Source organism: Phyllopteryx taeniolatus, chromosome 6, assembly GCF_024500385.1.
Source record: "Phyllopteryx taeniolatus isolate TA_2022b chromosome 6, UOR_Ptae_1.2, whole genome shotgun sequence".
Lineage (NCBI taxonomy): Eukaryota > Metazoa > Chordata > Actinopteri > Syngnathiformes > Syngnathidae > Phyllopteryx > Phyllopteryx taeniolatus.
The window spans coordinates 14631623-14651075 of NC_084507.1; the positions used below are offsets into that span (position 1 = coordinate 14631623).

General features: G+C 46.1%; 1 protein-coding gene and 1 long non-coding RNA gene across 4 annotated transcripts in view; one reads left to right on the forward strand and one right to left on the reverse strand.

Annotated features, from left to right (window-relative positions):
- Positions 1-11196, forward strand: part of cadm4 (cell adhesion molecule 4) — a 261414-nt gene extending 250218 nt beyond the window's left edge. For 2 of the 3 annotated variants that reach the window (XM_061776283.1, XM_061776286.1), the window contains one exon: positions 10842-11196. In XM_061776283.1, coding sequence (XP_061632267.1) covers positions 10842-10951 — 110 coding nt within the window. In that variant the 3' untranslated portion in view covers positions 10952-11196. Of the gene's footprint in view, positions 1-10588; positions 10669-10841 lie in introns of all 3 variants that reach the window. The other variant, XM_061776284.1, reaches the window with a different exon arrangement.
- A 55-nt stretch (positions 11197-11251) lies between these two features.
- LOC133479372 (uncharacterized) lies at positions 11252-18923 on the reverse strand. Its single transcript, XR_009788935.1, has 2 exons — positions 16587-18923; positions 11252-16523 (listed from the first exon to the last, which is right to left on the reverse strand). It is a non-coding gene; the product is annotated as an uncharacterized LOC133479372 (long non-coding RNA).
- Between the last annotated feature and the right edge of the window lie 530 nt (positions 18924-19453).

Below are 19453 nucleotides of genomic sequence, written 5' to 3' on the forward strand. Positions count from 1 at the left end.
GTTCCTGATGCCGAAATGAGCATATGTTTGATTTAAATGTTAACCAATAAAATTGCAACATCCAGCGATGACTCTAAAGGGATAGATTTATATTACTAACACTGCATATGTATAATAACAGCAACTTGTTTTTATGAAATACTTATTCTGTGGACTGTTACCGCCACCTTACATTTGGTTCTTGCATGGTGTATGTGCCCATTTACTAACAAACACTCACACACATAGCGCAAGTATCTGTCTGTCCACATTAATGATTTAAATAGTTGTGCTTCCGTTTACATGATGCAAATACAAACAACAAGGCGTGGGAATTTATAGAATATTTAATTAAATCTACGAGGGATCTATAGGGAAACAGAGGGGTCTAACTACAAAAAGGAAACACGAATAATGATGAAAGAAAGAAAAACAGGCGTACGAAAAGGGAACTAGGACATTGTGTGTTGCTGGGCTAAAAATGAAAATGTGAGCGTTTAATGCGTTGAGTCAGAACGAGAGCGAGCAAAGTTTTTGTGAAGCTAGTATTTTCCCCAAAATTATTAGGCACTAATCTTGTACATTTTGGCACAGATTGTTGTGCTACTCATGACCGTAGAGCAGGTGTCCCTGGGAATGGTCTTTCTCCGCGCGTCTCAGGAGGCAAACGAAGCACGTTTAGTTTAAGAACAAGTAAAAAACAAAAAGAGGTGCCAAAAGAACAGTTGTTGTCCCAGCGGGGTGCACTAGTAACCTTTCCTGCCGTTTGAACTTATGGCGGGCCCAGCTCTTGCTCTCAGCTGCGTGCGTGACCGGTACGGAATGCCAGTAGTTGCTTTCTGTGGCTCCGCCAACAGATCACGGCAAGGAAAATAAAAAATCGAAGCCGCATGGCCGGCTTCTTTCCTCGTGCAACGTCGCTGTATTGGTCCAGCAGTCGCTCGCCCACGTGGTGGCACAAAAAAGGAGTAAGGAAGGGGAACGGGGTTGGCAGCACGGCGGAGCCGTGCCTAGGTAGCCCTCGGCATGAAGAAGCCACAGCGAGAATAACCAAAAAGCCAAGAGGAGGCGGGAGACAAAGGTTAAATACCCAAGAGGTCTGTCTCGGGAACGGGGGAGACTGAAGAAGACCACGCCCATCGACTTAAATTCCGGCCTACAATTTAGCCATAAAAATGGTTTAAAAATCATATATTAATATAAAATAGGGAGTATTTTATATTAATATATGATTTTGTACTCTTACTCATAGATCAAGCACATAGAATGATTGTTTAAACTTGAGTCTTGGCAGATCAACTGCTTATTGTTCAATCCAACATTTTGTACTATTTGGCTTCAAATCAAGAGGAACAGTTCTCAAAATCTCGCAGCTGGACCTGTCAAGCTGACACAATGACACATAGGCATCAAGGCATACATTTGGAATATTTCTGCAGAGTTCGTAAAATATCAAAACAGACATTTATCTTCAGTTAAAGAAACTTCGAATGAGAGTCCACAGGTTTGCAGTAACTCTCAAACGGTAGCGGGTGTCGCCTGTGTCCCAGCAATTGTTCCCAGTGGGAGTTTGCATGTTTTCATATTAAACAAATAGTTCATTGCTGTATTTGAGTTCCTGAAAAAGGCAGTGATTAAGCATACTGTAACTCAAGGTCCGGGAGTAATAGTTCAATCTGTGGCATATCCAACTAATAAAGCTATCGTTGTCGATCTGTCCCAGCTCGGTCTTATTGGAGAGAGGGTCTTCCAACCTTTTGGTCGCTATCAGTTCTGCGCATCACAAGGGTCTTTAATGTCTGGAATCCAAATTCGGCGGGAAACTGCTAATTGGTTTAAAGTCTAGTTAACATACGGCAGGCGTCCTTTGGTGGCCGTCTTGGACAGCGGGTGGCTTGGGAGAATACAGTTTACAAAGATGGCGCCTACCAGTGTGGTCGCCTCGGTAACGCGCTCTCTAGTATTGTCTTTGTTTTTGTGTTTTACGTCCGTCTTTGGAGACCTTACACGACTCACTTACACAAGGGGAGACCTGCTAACCATCAAGGAGTCTACTCCGGACTTTCTGTCACCAACTTTCGAATATCCGCTCAGTTTTTTCCCCGAGTTACTCACCGGAGCGGCGTCCGCGGTTTTCGGCGCATGGAGACGGAAGCGGCGCCACAGAGGGAAGCGAGCCGGCATTCAGGTGAAACTCCGCAAGAGAGGACACAGATTGGCGTTCCCGTCGATCCACCTCGCGAATGTACGCTCCCTACCCAACAAAATGGACGAGCTTCATCTTCTGTTAAAGACCAGTAAAGACTTCGGACGTTCCGCGGCCATGTGCTTCACGGAGACCTGGCTCTGCGACGCTGTACCCGATGGCGGCGTTATGCTTCCCGGTTTCCACATTCATCGAGCGGACCGCGACATGGAATCATCGGGGAAAACAAAGGGCGGCGGGATATGCCTCTATATCAACAAAAAATGGTGTACGGACGTCACGGTGCTCAGCACACACTGCAGCCCGCATTTGGAGTCGCTATTCTTAAACTGTAAACCATTCTACTCGCCACGTGAGTTCGCATCATTCATACTGGCTGGAGTCTATATTCCGCCTCAAGCTAACACGAACGCCGCATTGCTAACGCTCGCCGATCAAGTCAACGAAATTGAAAAAAAACACCCCGACTCACCCCTCATTATTCTCGGGGACTTTAACAAAGCTAAACTCAACCACGAACTCCCTAAATACAAGCAGCACATCGACTGTCCTACCAGGGAAAATAATACTTTAGACCACTGCTACACCACGGTAAAAAACGCATACCGTGCTATACCTCGTGCAGCCTTGGGCTCGTCTGATCACTGCTTAATTCACTTAATACCGACGTACAGGCAAGAACTTAAATGTGCGAAGCCTACAGTGAAAACAGTCAAAAAGTGGACAAAGATGAAGCCAAGATGGAACTTCAAAGCTGTTTAGACTGCACAGACTGGAGTGTCTTTGAAAATTCAGCTGGCAGCCTGGATGAATATCTGTCACATCCTATATCAGTTTCTGTGAAGAGGTCTGTGTACCAACAAAATCATTTCGCACATTCAACAACAATAAGCCGTGGTTCACTGCTAAACTTAAGCAGCTTCGCCAAGCTAAAGAGGACGCATATCAGGGGACAGGGCCCTGTATAATCGAGCTAGAAACCAGCTGACCAAAGAAATTAACATTGCAAAGAGGATCGATATAGCAAAGTTGGAAAAACAGTTTAGCGCAAACGACTCTAAATCAGTCTGGCATGCATTCCAATCGCTGACTAATTACAAGCGACGATCCCCCCAAGCTGAGAACAATAGCACACTAGCCAACGACTTGAATACGTTCTACTGCAGATTTGAAAAGGACAGTTTCACACCACACACCAACCCGGCCGCACCCGCGACCACAATCACACCTCTGACCTCTGCGTTAACCATCCATGAACAGGATGTGAGACGCATCTTCAAACAACAAAAGATTAACAAAGCGGCAGGCCCGGACCACGTGTCCCCATCCTGCCTCAAAGTCTGCGCGGACCAGCTCGCTCCAGTCTTCACTCAGATCTTCAACAGATCACTGGAAATGTGCGAAGTTCCATCCTGTTTCAAACGCTCCACCATCATCCCAGTCCCCAAGAAACCTGCAATCTCGGGTCTGAATGACTACAGGCCTGTCGCTTTGACATCTGTGGTCATGAAGTCCTTTGAACGTCTTGTGCTGGACCACCTCAAGAGTGTCACAGGTCCCCTGCTGGACCCCCTGCAGTTTGCCTACCAAGCGAACAGATCTGCGGATGATGGAGTCAACATGGGACTGCACTTCATCCTAGAACACCTCGACAGTGCAGGGACCTACGCGAGGATCCTGTTTGTGGACTTCAGCTCAGCGTTCAACACCATCATCCCTGAACTCCTTTCATCCAAGCTTCTCCAGCTCAGCGTCTCACCTGCCATCTGCCAGTGGATTTACAGCTTTCTGACGGGCAGGACACAGCAGGTCAGGCTGGGGGAGGCCACCTCATCCACACGCAGCATCAGCACTGGGGCGCCCCAAGGTTGTGTCCTCTCTCCGCTGCTCTTCTCTCTCTACACGAACGACTGCACCTCAGCGAACCCGACTGTCAAACTCCTGAAGTTTGCAGATGACACCACTGTCATCGGCCTCATCAAGGACAGTGACGAGTCTGCCGAGCGGCTGGAGCTGTGGTGCGGCCGACACAACCTGGAGCTGAACACGCTCAAGACTGTAGAGATGATCGTGGACTTCAGGAGGCATCCTTCGCCACAGCTGCCCCTCACGTTGTCCAGCTGCCTTGTGTCAACCGTCGAGACCTTCAAGTTCCTGGGAATTACAATCTCCCAGGACCTGAAGTGGGCGACCAACATCAACTCCGTCCTCAAAAAGGCCCAGCAGAGGATGTACTTCCTGTGGCTTCTGAGAAAGCACGGCCTGCCACCGGAGCTGCTGAGACAGTTCTACACAGCGGTCATCGAATCAGTCCTGTGTTCTTCCATCACAGTCTGGTTTGGTGCTGCTACAAAAAAGGACAAACTCCGACTGCAATGGACAATCAAAACTGCTGAAAGGATTGTCGGTACCCCCCTACCCACCCTTGAGGACTTGCACGCTGCCAGAACTAAGACAAGGGCGTGCAAAATCCTCTCGGACCCTCCCCACCCCGGTCACCAGCTCTTCCAGCTCCTTCCCTCAGGTAGGCGCTACCGATCAATGCAAACTAGAACTAGTAGACATTCCAACAGCTTCTTCCCTCTTGCAATCAACTTCTTAAACAGATAACTTATAATTCCATTACAACAAGCTGGCAATTTTTTTGACTTGAGTTCATTGTCACATTTCCGTGGGGCCAATTATGTATTACTCGTGCACTCACTGTAGTTGTCTCGCCGTGCTGCACTATTTGCATATAGTGGCCACTCATGCCAGAGTAGCATCTGCTCCATTTGCACACTGATTGAAAAGTATCTGTAACATTTGCACAACCATTGTCCCAGATTATCGCACTACTCGTCACTTTAAACCGCATACACTCCTTGAAGTCTCAGTGCCCTTTGCACAATGGTCATTGCACCGGACTATTGCGATATTAGCCATTCGAACTGCTCTAAGTGCTAGAGGTGTCATGGTCTGTGTTTTGGTTTGGGTTGTGTTTAGTTTTGTTCCAGTTTTCCTGTGTTCCATGTTTGTCGTGTGCTCATTAGGTTGTTGTGTCCACCTGTTCTCGTCTACTTTGTGTTGACCAATCAGCTCTCTCTAGCCACTCGTCTTGTCCAGGTGTCCCTTGTTGTCTCGTCAATTTGTTTGTATTTAGTTCCCTGGTTTCTTTCAGTTCTCGTCGGTTCATTGTCGTTGTCACATGTCTTGCCATGTCATAGTCGCCAGTTGTTTTTGTCATAGTCGCCAGTTGTTTTTGTCATAGTCGCCAGTTGTTTTTGTCATAGTCGCCTGTTGTTTTATCATTGTGATTAAATATTATTATTTTGAGATTCCCGCACTCCTGCCTTGCCTCCCTGCTTCCCTGCAATTGGGTCCACCATGTTCTTGCCTTGCGTTCCTCGCCGTCGCCCTAACCATGTTCATGACAGAAAACTGGCGACTATGACAAAAACAACTGGCGACTATGACATGGCAAGACATGTGACAACGACAATGAACCGACGAGAACTGAAAGAAACCAGGGAACTAAATACAAACAAATTGACGAGACAACAAGGAACACCTGGACAAGACGAGTGGCTAGAGAGAGCTGATTGGTCAACACAAAGTAGACGAGAACAGGTGGACACAACAACCTAATGAGCACACGACAAACATGGAACACAGGAAAACATGGAACAAAACTAAACACAACCCAAACCAAAACACAGACCATGACAAGAGGACTCTGCATCTTTTTGTACAATTGTTGTTTGTTGTTGTTTTTTGTCAATGTCTTTATGTCTCCAAAGTGTTCTGTAAATTGACTGTCTGTTGTACTAGAGCGGCTCCAACTACCGGAGACAAATTTCTTGTGTGTTTTGGACATACTTGGCAAATAAACATGATTCTGATTCTGATTTATCAAGTTGTTCGTGGGGGATAGGGGGGTTTGCAGTGCCAACCGGGCCATAGTCACTACATCTGTGTGTCCATTTTCACACACACAAAGCGCAAAAATCTGTCAATCAATTCATGCACACAGATAATGCAAACATCTGTTTTCTTCCATGGTGGCCGACTGGTTAGACCGTCTGCCTCACAGTTCTGAGGACCCAGGTTTATTCCCCGGCCCCGCCTGTGTGGAGTTTGCATGTTCTCCCCGTGCCTGCGTGGTTTTTCTCCGGGCACTCCGGTTTCCTCCCACATCCCAAAAACATGCATTAATTGGAGACTCTAAATTGCCCGTAGGTGTGAATGTGAGTGCGGATGGTTGTTTGTTTGTATGTGCCCTGCGATTGGCTGGCAACCAGTTCAGGGTGTACCCCGCCTCCTGCCCGAAAATAGCTGGGATAGGCTCCAGCACTCCTGCGACCCTTGTGAGGATAAGCAGCTCAGAAATGGATGGATGGATGGATGTTTTCTTCCACGCATACAATATAAATATTTGTCTGTCCATGACACACAGTCACAATAAAAATCAGTCAGAAAGTGGGGCGCATTATCACAGTCTGACCCTTGAGGACCTCAATGCTGGCTGCAGCCGTACACACAATAAATATCGCAACATGATATGAAAGCATGTTATTTAAACCCACCTACATCCATGTTTGGATCGAAAAACAAATTCTTCTTTTAAACTGTTGAGACGCTCCTGGCGATGTCCTATGATGGATAACCTTGGACAGGATAGTAGATGACAAGATGGTGTGGTCTCCATGTTTTATGACTATATGCTAGTATATTAAGGCTCATCCATTAAAATAAACCTCCCCATCTTTTTAAGTGCCCCCTTCTCTCCTCCCCAATGTTGGCAGCCTTCAACTGTGCTCGGGGGGCTGCCAAGTAAGAAATGATCGGGCTGCTCGAGAGGCAGACGAGCTGCCGGTTAGCGTTCCATACAGCTACACTGCCAATCAACATTGAGACCCGACCATTATGACCAATCAATTTAGAGACGTGGGGGGGTGGTGTCATTACATCTTTTGTCCTGGCTGTCAGCCCTGTCCGTTAAGACTGTCGATAGGAGACCATAGGTGAGGGTAGGAACGTAGATCGACCGGTAAAGTTAGAGTTCCGCTTTTCGGCTTAGCTCCTTCTTTACCACAACGGACCGATACAAAGTCCGCATCACCGATCCGCCTGTCGATCTCCCGATACATTCTTCCCTCACTCGTGAAAAAGACCCCAAGATAATTGAACTCCTCCACTTGGGGCAGGATCTCAACCCCAACCTGGAGAGGGTACGCCACCCTTTTCTGACTAAGGACCATGGTCTCAGATTTGGAGGTGCTGATTCTCATCCCAGCCGCTTCACACTCACCTGCGAACTGCTCCAGTGAGAGTTGGCGGTCATGGCTTGATGAAGCCAACAGAACCACATCATCTGCAAAAAGCAGAGATGCTATACCGAGGCCACCAAACCGGACCCCCTCTACGCCTCGACTGCGCCTTGAAATTCTGTCCATAAAAGTTATGAACAGAATCGGTGACAAAGGGCAGTCTTGGCGGAGTCCAACCCTCACCAGGAACGAGTCCGACTTACTGCCGGATATGCGGACCAAACTCTGACTCCGGTCGTACAGGGACCAAACAGCCCATATCAGGGGGTTCGGTACCCCATACTCCCACAGGACTCCATGAGGGACACGGTCGAACGCCTTCTCCAAGTCCACAAAACACATGTAGACTGGTTGGGCGCTGTAGCCGGGGATCGGATCGCCAAGGTCCCCGGCTGTAGTTGGAACACACCCTCCGGTCCCCCTTCTTACAAAGGGGGACCACCACCCCAGTCTGCCAATCCAGAGGCACTGTCCCCGATGTCCACGCGATGTTGCAGAGGCGTGTCAACCAGGACAGCCCCACAACATCCAGAGCCTTTAGGAACTCTGGGCGAAACTCATCCACCCTCGGGGCCTTTTTAACTTTTTAACCACCTCGGTGACCTCAACGCCAGAGATAGGAGAGCCCGCCTCAGATAACCCAGACTCTGCTTCCTCATGCCAAAAAGGCCCGATAGGACTCCTTCTTTAGCTTGACGGCATCCCTACGGGTTCGGGGATTGCCGCCACGACAGGCACCTTACGACCACAGCTCCGGTCGGCCCCCTCAGCAATGGAGGTGCGGAACATGGTCCACTTGGACTCGATGTCCCCCGCCTCCCCCGGAACGTAAGCAAAGTTCTGTCGGAGGTGGGAGTTGAGACTCCTTCTGACAGGGGATTCTGCCAGACGTTCCCAGAAGACCCTCACAATACGTTTGGGCCTGCCACGTCGGACCGGCATCTTCCCCCAAAATCGGAGCCAACTCATCACCAGGTGGTGATCAGTTGACAGCTCTGCCATATTATGGAAAATTTACTTTTTCTCTGCTTGTATAAAAATAATTGTCTGCCTATCCATTAAGTGTGCAAATACACAACCAAGTGAATCTTTTTTTAGCTGGCTATTTCTGAAAACGTGTCTGAGCGAGGCGTTCTGATTTTTTATTTTTATTTAGTCGTTTTCACAGGAAAGATAATTGAACAACAAATAAACTTCAAAACAAAAACAAAAAATCCATAGTGATTTAATATATTTGATACAGTGGGCTAAGGTACCGAGATTTTGTTTAATATTTTCACTGACGATGTGTTTAGTGAATGACAATAAGGCAAATCTAAGTCATTACTCCCATTTCATTGTGAAAAAGTCAATGTCTGTCTTTCAGTCTGCTGTTCTGAATTCGGCTGAAATGTAAATAGTTTGTTAAATTTACATAATACTACACAGAGTTTCCCCACCCATGACTTGCCAGCTACTTGTATGCTGGGCGAAAAGACGTCATTTTCCAAGCGACATACTAAAATGTTTGGTGAGTGCAGGCAGAATTGTGGTAAGGCGCAAGGTTACAAAAAAAAAAGTATATATTTTTTTTTCGTGACCTAAAACGCCCAGTACAGTACAAAGTTATTTAAAAACAATATTTTTAAAAAGCCTGAAAATGTTTGAAGGTTTCACATTTTATCCAAACTTACCACGCCAGTGTGCTTGTTGACATAGAGTACTCATCATAGGATCGAAAATTGTCATATTGTGACACGGAAATACCTCCGTCCCATCCTCTGCCTACATTGCGCCACAGCGCTAGTGAACAACAGACTTTGTCAACGGCATTTTAAGTGACAAATGGAAACTATTTCTGGACACATTGTTCAGTCCTGACGGTCCGTTTTATCCGATATCCATTATATCAGGGTCCGTTTTATCAAGGTATCACTGTATAAAAGTCTGGTCAACTCCACGTGTCGTTTGAAGGGTTATAATTTTCCGTAACTTTGCCGCTAATCTTATTTATATGCCTAAACAGGTCCCTCTGCTGGTCTTTTTAAATATTTCAGTTGATTCACTGCATATTAAGTACACTAACATCGCAGCAGACTCTGAGATATGACTATTGCGCACACGTAAATCGCAATAACGATGCTCAAACAATAAATCGTGCAGCCCTAACGGTAATCGAAAAGTACTTTGGTGGCTTGTTGATGAAGTGCTCCCTCTATGTGTGAAAATGCAATCAATGCTTTTATTTCTTCTTCATCGAGGCCAGCATTTCTCTTCAGACTTTGGGCTGCTCGCCTACTCACAACGCCTTAAATCTGTCCCCCTGTCAACACGGTAACGAAAGCCATACTCAGTGTTGGCCCCGTAGTACAAGGTGGCGGGATGAACAGGTGCTCATTTGCATCACAATTCAGCAGATTTACATAATAATGCATTAGATTTATCCAGCAGCTTGACTTGGCAGCTATGCTGGGTGAAGATCTGCCATTTACAAGCGACAACCGTAGTTCGGCACATACTCAAATGTTCAGTGAAGTTGTCAATGGGAAGGAGAGCGGTTTGGTAATGTGTCTGCTGCATGCACCACATGCACAGATCCGCTAATCGTAAAGTGTAATGTGGCGGCTCTGTGCTGACGTGCTGCTCCCACGAGTGAAAATATAAACGAAGCTTTTACTACTTTCAACTCAGACTCAACAAGTAGCCCATTGCCTGGTCGCAAAGTCCTAACCTCGCCCCTAGTCGTCACGGTAACGAAAGCCGTACCCCACATTGGCTGTATGGGGGGGCGGGGTGAGCAGTGGCTCATTTTTATGTGACAGTGTTTTCAACCAGAGTGTGTGTTAAGTGTATTGTCGTTCCTTATCCTTTGTGTATTTTGACCAAAGAATGTCAACCACTTTTTACAAAGACTCGTGGGTTTTAAATCATGAAAAAAAATGCATACTATGTCTCCTTCAAAATTGTGTTTGTGGGTGATGCAGCACCTAACCTTCCCTCCACCCTCTCTTCCTGTCTCCTCTTGTCTTTTGCTTCCCGTCCTATCTCCCACTCACTCCCGACCGCGATTCAACCCTTCACGCACACACACACACCCTTACTTTTAATTTTGTAGGTTCGTACCGCACCCGAGAGCCCATTCTTGCTTGGTATTGACCCACCCAACTCACAAAAACTAATGACTTAACCTGTCAGGTACAAATTCGTCAGCAACAAGAGCTCTTGTTTGATTTTGATATAATGCTGATCATGACGCTTCGCCGCCTAACCACCCCCCCTCGCCTCCCGATCTCCCAACCTACCCTACTCTCTCTCTCTCTCTCTCTCGCTCTCTCCCCCCCTCCCTCCCTCCATCCCCCCTCACCCAGGCTCCTACCTTACCCACGAGGCCAGCGGCTTGGATGAACACGGCGAAGTGCAGGAAGCCTTCCTCAACGGCAACGACGCCAGCCAGGGCAAGAAGGAGTACCTACTGTAGCCTCATCGTTATCCTCTGACCTTATCCCTGTGCCCATTCCCTTCCCCTTCCTTCCTCCCCCAACCCCTCAGACATACACACAAACATACACACACGCACACACCTCATAAAACAACTATACACAGAAACCCAGACACCTTTGCAGAGAATGAGCGCCTATGGAGCCATATACGGCCGCACAATATGCTTTCTGTACATCCGAGAGGATAACAAGTAAAGGAACCTGTGTTTTAAAATCACCTTAACTCCCGTGGTTCCAAGCGTGTTCGTTTTCGTGAAAGAACGTCGTACACAACAATGTATCAAAACCAACCAATTTATTCCTGACAGAGGAGTCTATACATTTGCAGAGCTCTGGGTTCGTAACTACCCCATCTTATCCTTAGCAGATAAAGTAGTCGAACTGAAACTATCTGATTCTACCCCAGACTTATACAATGTTTCAAACAGGCCAGTATGTAATCGCTGTCGTCTGATTGGTCCGTAATCTGACGTCATCGTTGTCCTGCAGAATGATGACCATTTGATCTGGCTCCAGACTTCTGCTCCAGGTGTCGCCTGCATTCCTGCATTCAATGTTTATAGTGGCTCCCCGCAGTTCCTTTCTTCCTTGAGATGTGTCTCCAAATACCACCTGATGGGGGGGTTTTCCTGCAATAAAACCCCTACCCCCTTATCTGATTATACTGTAATACACATCCTCTTCCAAGCTAGTTAGACCCTGAAACTCTATATTATATTCTATTACATATAGAATTACATATTAGAATATAAAGTATTCTATATTCCCTTCAATCCCCCAAGTTGATCTTCTGATAATCAGAAGATCAACAACCCCTATACCTACAGCCTATTTCACGACAAAACTCAACAAAACCTAATGTAAACACAGCAAATTGAAAAAATTTGTGAATACAAAGGCGTCGATCAAGGCAGCGAGCGCGCTCATCGTCTCCCCGTCCTCTTTCAACGGCAGCTGCAGATCTTGGCAGTGGGGGTTCTTCTCTTCAAAGGCCTTGAGAGCAAACCTGAGAACAAGTCTCCTGAGAAAATGAATTAACACCCCCCACACCAGTCACTCTCCCAGGTGAAATCCGCCATATGGTTGATCTCCTGCTGAGAGAGAGGCTTGATCACAGTGGGGGTTATCATAGAAACCAATGCACAAGTGCCTGTCCATTCCCCGGGCAGGAAGTCCCACAACAGAACAACACCACACATCCACCACAAATCAGACCTCATCTTACTTAATCGGGCCGCATCCTAACAATCAATAAAAAGTGTGAATTTACAAAACTGTGGATCCAGGTGGCCAATTGATCAGGAAAGTTTTTTATTTGGGCCCAAAGTTACCTTACTCTTATTTTGTGTGATGCAGGGTAGGGAAGGGAAGGGACGGTATGTTAGCAAATTTTCTCATTATCGGACTAGATGAACTTTTAGTCGGTCGTATCCAATTAATAATAATCTGTCCTAGTGGATCAGTCCCTGAGACATTTATACCCAAGGTCAAGACTGTAAAGGTCGCTACTGGTTTGCCCCACTCTCTCCACGGGGTGCTAGTTATATCATACAAGGTCAATAATACGGGATGTCGGTCCCTCGGGGTTACTGAGTGCATACTAACTCTTTCCAATTTGATCTTGTCCTTCCACCGCCAATTCCTAATCTTCGTCGGCTCCCAGTATCCCGGTTTCGAGTGGATAATCACTTGCCTCCAACGTCTTTTCCCCCAATGTGTAGTTCAATTCTAGGGCCCCTGCTGGCTTCACGGCCCTCTTTGTTACTCTTTCTCCTTGTATTGAAGGCATTCCAAAATAGATTCCTGTAACTGTAATCAGGGAGATCACCAGAGTCATGATTATAACCTTCTTTGACCAGACATACAGGATGTACATATTTCCCCCTTTGTTAAATGACTAATTTAACACCAAAACACAGTACCCACACACAACACCATACACAAACAAGCAGGTCGTCTCCTTCGTCGGAGAGGCCCCTGACCAGACCTGCAAACAAACCCTTATATAAATTAATCACAACTCTGCAAAAGATACCCGTGCCAAAGCGATGGACTACATAATTCCTGTATACATACTCCAGAGAAGGGACAAGTTGGCAATTGTCACCCAACATTGATATTATTCCCCAACCAATTGTTAATTTGTCTCACAAAAGTGTTAATGTCAATAAACCAAGAATCACATAAAATCAGCGTTAAGTCAGCACACCAACATCATGCAATACACTATCAAGCTCCATCCTCCTGGGCGTCCTGTAAAATAATGTTATTTCAACAAATCAGTCTTTCAACAGTCTATAGACCGTTATTCATTGGTAACTAAAGGTCTATAGTCTCTTTCACGTGATCACATCGTTCACTACTCCTGTCAGCCAGCTCAGTAGTGCTCCATTTCTGCTTTTAATTAAGACGACACAAACATTAAAGACAAAACATAAACAATTAACATGACATGACAATCGAGACTTCACAGACAATAACATTAACCTGGACCCAGGAGTGAATGTCCTCTCACATACACCACACAGACAAAACTGAACACAGCACACTTATTGGTTGAACCATAACACCTAAACCAGTACAGACCAGGCTTCTATACAATGCATTAATTAAACGATCCTATTGTAAATCTCCCTGGCCCTTGCAATACCATAAACTCGGAAAACTCACACACGCCCGTCGTAAAGCTGCCCCCCCCCCCAGCTGAGGACCCCTGTGTCCTTTCATAAACCATTTGGTGCACCTTCACTTCAAGTGCTCTTTTAAGCACTCATCCATTTTCTGAGCCGCTTCTCCTCACTAGGGTCGCGGGCGCGCTGGAGCCCACCCCAGCTATCATCGGGCAGGAGGCGGGGCACACCCCAGACTGGTTGCCAGCCAATCGCAGGGCACATCCAAACAAACAACCATTCGCACTCACATTCACACCTACGGGCAATCTAGAGTCTCCAATTAACCTACCATGCATGTTATTGGGATGTGGGAGGAAACCGGAGTGCCCGGAGAAAACCCACGCAGGCACGGAGAGAACACGCAAACTTCACACAGGCGGGGCCGGGGACCGAACCCGGGTCCTCAGAACTGTGAGGCCGACGCTCCAACCAGTCGTCCACCGTGCCGCCCCCTCTCTAAGCAATATATATCAAATCCCATTCACCAGCTCAGATAGCAACTTGCACGTCATTTATTCAAACTCCGAAGCGTTTTCTTAGACCACAAACCTCCCGTACTGTTGTCAGGCTTTTATCCCAGGCACGCAGAGCCGCTCTGGTCCGCTCTGCTGACCCGGAAATAGAAAGTCACGATACCACTCTTGCTTGATCACATCCGTCCGGCACACGTCTTAATTTATCTATTATTTAATTTATCTTCCAGAATATCATATGCATACCTATTTATACATACAATATGTATGCCTTATTTATTTAGTTAATAAATATAATGGGTACCCTTTGAAGCGCTTTATACCTTTTTACATATATAGTCATATAATTTTATTCATCAAAGTTCTAAGGTTTGCTTTATATTGTGTACACAATTTATAAAACGTATCGCACCGAATATTTATACCATTCACACTTAGTCCACGTTTTTTTTTTTCACAATAGAGGCCTGCGCAGGACATGTTTGGGACAAGTAGAATCACTTGTCCGATCTGATTACTCGTGGAAGCTCATACGTCGGAATATAATGGTTAACCAGCGCTTTGTCGACAGACGGCACGTTTTCTTTTGCACAAGGATAGCCTTTGGGCCATCCAGAAAAAGTGCTGACAATTATTAATAAGTACCTTACGCTTTGGACTGGGACTACCATTGCCGGTTCAGTCCATTACCACCACATAAATTCAGGCCTCGGCCCATCTCAGTGTGTTGCAATTCCCTCTTCGTTGTAGGGCAAACACTGATATCTCGACATATATCACAAAAAACACAAAAATATTTTACCTTACACAGAAGATAAGGGTGCCACCAAAAGCGCAGCTTCTTCAGCATTGACACATAACTTTCCTGTAGGTAACATCAGTCTCCTAGGTTCTCCTTGTCATCATACTCAGCACCTGTCTCTTGCCACTTACGCTTGTCTTCCTTCGGCGCCGCGTCCTGGAGGTCGCGCACCACATCAACTGTTACTGCAGGGAGAAAGTCAATTAACTGATCCCGTTTAACAACATATTTTCCTTCAGCATCCATTTATTAGCCTGCTACTTTTTTCAGCACCATTAATAAATAGTAACACTCTGACCTTCAGATAACTCTAGTGCCCCGCACCTGGCCAGCAGTTCTGCAGCTTGAGCGGAGGGTTTCATAACATCATTTATGGACCAAAGCATTGGGATTTCAGAATTTGGGTTTCCGCGATATCTTCTATGGCCTCTTGTTTACAAGTATACTACGGCACGTTAACAAAAGCAGTCGGGTTTACCTCGAATGTTACCGGAGTCACGGATGTACATAAACCCCCGTCTGCAGGACCCTCGGACCACAATGAGTCCGGCAGCGAGCTCAACAGCTGTGCGGCGTCCTCATGGTCCGAGAGTTCTCTGCCATGGAATCGCGCTAAAGTCACATGCTCCAACACCCCTCCGTCCACCATGGTACCTTGAATACAAAAACATTCAGTACTGGGAGAGTACAACACATTGGGTATTTGATCTTGTTGCCAATCATTTGCCAATTGGCATTTTCTCACCATGGGTCCCAGTTCTCAAGCTTTATGACCTAGTGAAAGTGAAAAAGTATGGAAAAGATGTCAAACTCATCATAAACCACTCACTCTGCTCTGGCGTCAAGGTGGAGGCCGCTGCCACACCTTGCTTCCTTATGTAAATACTTTTACTTATTGAGCATCCCATTTTCCCCCTGTATTGGCTCAAACGCTTCTCTGTAAACCAAATCATCATTTTTATCATACAACAGTGTGAGATGGAGAGGATCAATTGGAGGACGATAGGGGGCAAGAGAGTCGATCCAGGACTTTCACCGCAGGAAGGCCGAGTAAACGCCGCCTCCCTCCTTTGTTTCAGGTTTTAGTCGGGCCCAATATATGTCAGCAGTTGCTTCCGGAAGTTCATGTTGTATCATGTTCCATCTGGAGGATAACTTCTTCCACAGTTCATCATGGTCCCATCGGGGACCCGTATCGTCAGTCCATCTGGGCTACAAAGGATGGTAGCCTTGGTCTTGATAAGCAGATCTCTGCCCATCAGGTTCACTGGAGCCCCTCTTTTCATGAGGACAAACTGATGTTCATGCGTCTGTCCAGCAATTTCAGTCTTTAATGGTGTCGTAATCGGCAGACTCATGGGCACCCCTGCACAGCTCATTCAGGTGGTTGTCTTCCCTTAGCGGGGTTCAGAGGCTCTGTCTTTCCTCCGTCCCCTGGCTCCGGGCTCATTGGGCATTCGGACCAGGCCTCATTGCAGTAGTACTGGCGAGATGGCTCTTGTTGCTGTGGAGCCTGCTGCGGATGCTGTTGCCGGGACGCGCCCACCTCTCCCTCGTGAAGCTTTGTAGCCTCCTCTTTGAGGTGTGGCCTCTCCGGGTTCCACTGGAGGTCATTGTTGAATCATTGGGTAAAGAGTACATTGGCAATCCCAGTGTCCATACTGACCACAATTGAAGCACGCTTGGTCCGTTGGAGGTCGGCAAGGGCTTCCTCTGCCTCCGTTGGTGTCCTCTGTCACGACTCCCGCCTCGTCTCCTCGTTGACCCCTGCGCCATCCACATCTGTTTTTCTGCTTCCATTTTTATTTATTTATTTATTTATGTATTTTTTTTTAATGGCCACTTTACGGGCCTGGGCCAATTGTAGCTTCAAAAGTTGTTCCTGCATGTCCTTTACCTCATCTGATGATTTGTGTTTTCTGTCGACAAAAAGTTTCAAATGGTGTGACACATGACAATTAAAAAAGCTATCTCCCCCTTTCATGAGGTCAGGGTCTTTAATAAGTTCAGTCCTAACTTCAACCGGCAAGGTCTCAAGTAAAGCTATTCTATAAATAACATTTGCCTCTCTTAAACGGGAGGGATGTGATCCTGTCTTATCTGTCCAAATACTTATGCAATGTTCGAAGTGAGAACTGGGATCCATGAGAGGTTTGAAGTCCGGAAGCTTCGGCACCGTTGGGGAAGAGGACGGGAACATGTCACACAGCAAATACTATAGGAGCAAAAGGGGCAAATAAAATTTCAGGTTCGACATTATTCAGACCCGACCGTGTCAAAATATCATCCGATTGGTGAACCGAAATGCAACAGGCGCGTATCAATCTCACTATGTCACCACACGCCAGGCTCATGTTGTCCGTCAACTTTTCAGCCCCTGGATCCAAATTACACCAACAGCAGCCAGTCCGGGCAGCCGTTTCTGTAAAAAACTCAAAAATCTTTAAAGACAATTTTTTGTACATTTACCCACCTTTTTGAATGCGGGCTCGTGCGGAATTGATAGGAGTTTTATTTCCCCTCTACAAATGGTCTGCCATTTGAGCCGCCCCTTGACCGGCGATGCCGGTTATAGTGACGTCACTGGGGCCGTTTTCGGAAAGGTCCGTAAATTGTATTTAGCGGGGGAATTTGTCGCTCTTATTTTTTCTTCGCTGAACAGCTGCCATGGCAGGGCACACCAGACAAATCTCATACATTTTTCTACTCAATTTTTCATTCTCTTCTATTTTCTTATTCAAGTCTCTTTTCTCTCTCCACCCTGCAGCATCCAACTTTTCCTTCCTCTTTGTTTCCCTTTCAGAATAACCTCTCTGTTACGTGAAACAACTTACATTCCTTTTTTTTTTTCCCACTTTGCCCACACACTTCTTAATCCTGTTTGTTTCTTTTTCTGCCTTTCTCTTTCAATCCACAAATCCGACACTTATCACATTCATTACCTCGACACTCGACTGTCCAATTCACAACCCCGAGTTTTGGTGGCACACTCATCTTGTTCTAAATCGGTTTTTGGGGGTCCCAAAATCCCCAACGTCTACCGAAACGTTACAATTTGAAACCGCGTCCGATTTCAAGTCAGTCTACGACGGGACAAGTAGGTACCTTGTTACCCTACTTCCAGGATTTTCTCTGATCCTGGTCTGTCAGGTACCTTGTTACCCTGACGTCAGGTCCTCCGTTACCCTGACTTTTAATTATGCAATTTTAACAACACGTCTTATTAACTATTGACAACAAAACAACTGTACCACAAGTCTCCCAAATTTCGCCATTTCCAATGTGCAGAATTCGTGATATAAACAAACAGGCTTCCGCTCACCTTTTTTATTTCGGTGCACCGGGGAGATTCGCAGTCCAACTGAATTCCTGCCCGCTCCTCTGTCTTTTTAACTAATGTCCTTTCAGGATCACGTCGGGCTCACCATTTAAAGGAACCTGTGTTTTAAAATCACCTTAACTCCCGTGGTTCCAAGCGTGTTCGTTTTCGTGAAAGAACGTCGTACACAACAATGTATCAAAACCAACCAATTTATTCCTGACAGAGGAGTCTATACATTTGCAGAGCTCTGGGTTCGTAACTACCCCATCTTATCCTTAGCAGATAAAGTAGTCGAACTGAAACTATCTGATTCTACCCCAGACTTATACAATGTTTCAAACAGGCCAGTATGTAATCGCTGTCGTCTGATTGGTCCGTAATCTGACGTCATCGTTGTCCTGCAGAATGATGACCATTTGATCTGGCTCCAGACTTCTGCTCCAGGTGTCGCCTGCATTCCTGCATTCAATGTTTATAGTGGCTCCCCGCAGTTCCTTTCTTCCTTGAGATGTGTCTCCAAATACCACCTGATGGGGGGGTTTTCCTGCAATAAAACCCCTACCCCCTTATCTGATTATACTGTAATACACATCCTCTTCCAAGCTAGTTAGACCCTGAAACTCTATATTATATTCTATTACATATAGAATTACATATTAGAATATAAAGTATTCTATATTCCCTTCACAAGGAGGCGAACAATGGCAAATTAAGGGGTTATACACCGAGATGAATGCTAGAAACACAGGAGGGAATAATTTGAGGCAAATAATTGCTGTAATTTCGAAGCAAGGTGTTAAATGCATCCCCCCCATTGTGCCATATTTAACATGCGAAGGTAGGTAATCAAGCTCCGACAATGCTGGGGAATGTTCTCAAATATAGAATTGCGGGGAAAAGAAACTTGTCTCCTTGAGATTTTCATACTTTATGAAATACTTTATTTATGATGTGCTGTCTCCCTGATTGGAAAAAAAAAAGGTTTGTCCTTTTTCACACTTGGGGCTCTGCTTCTGCAAATAGAACCATCTTACCTTATCGCCACGCCCAAGCTGCATCGCTGGTCGTCATGACAACAAAAGCCAGAATGGCCTTTGAACAGCGGCATACGGACCAGGGTGTGCAGTGGCCCACTTGCATGAGACAGGGCCACCCCTTCCAAACAGGCTAATTTCTCCAAGATAAGAATTTGGGTGTGGAAAAAACGAACT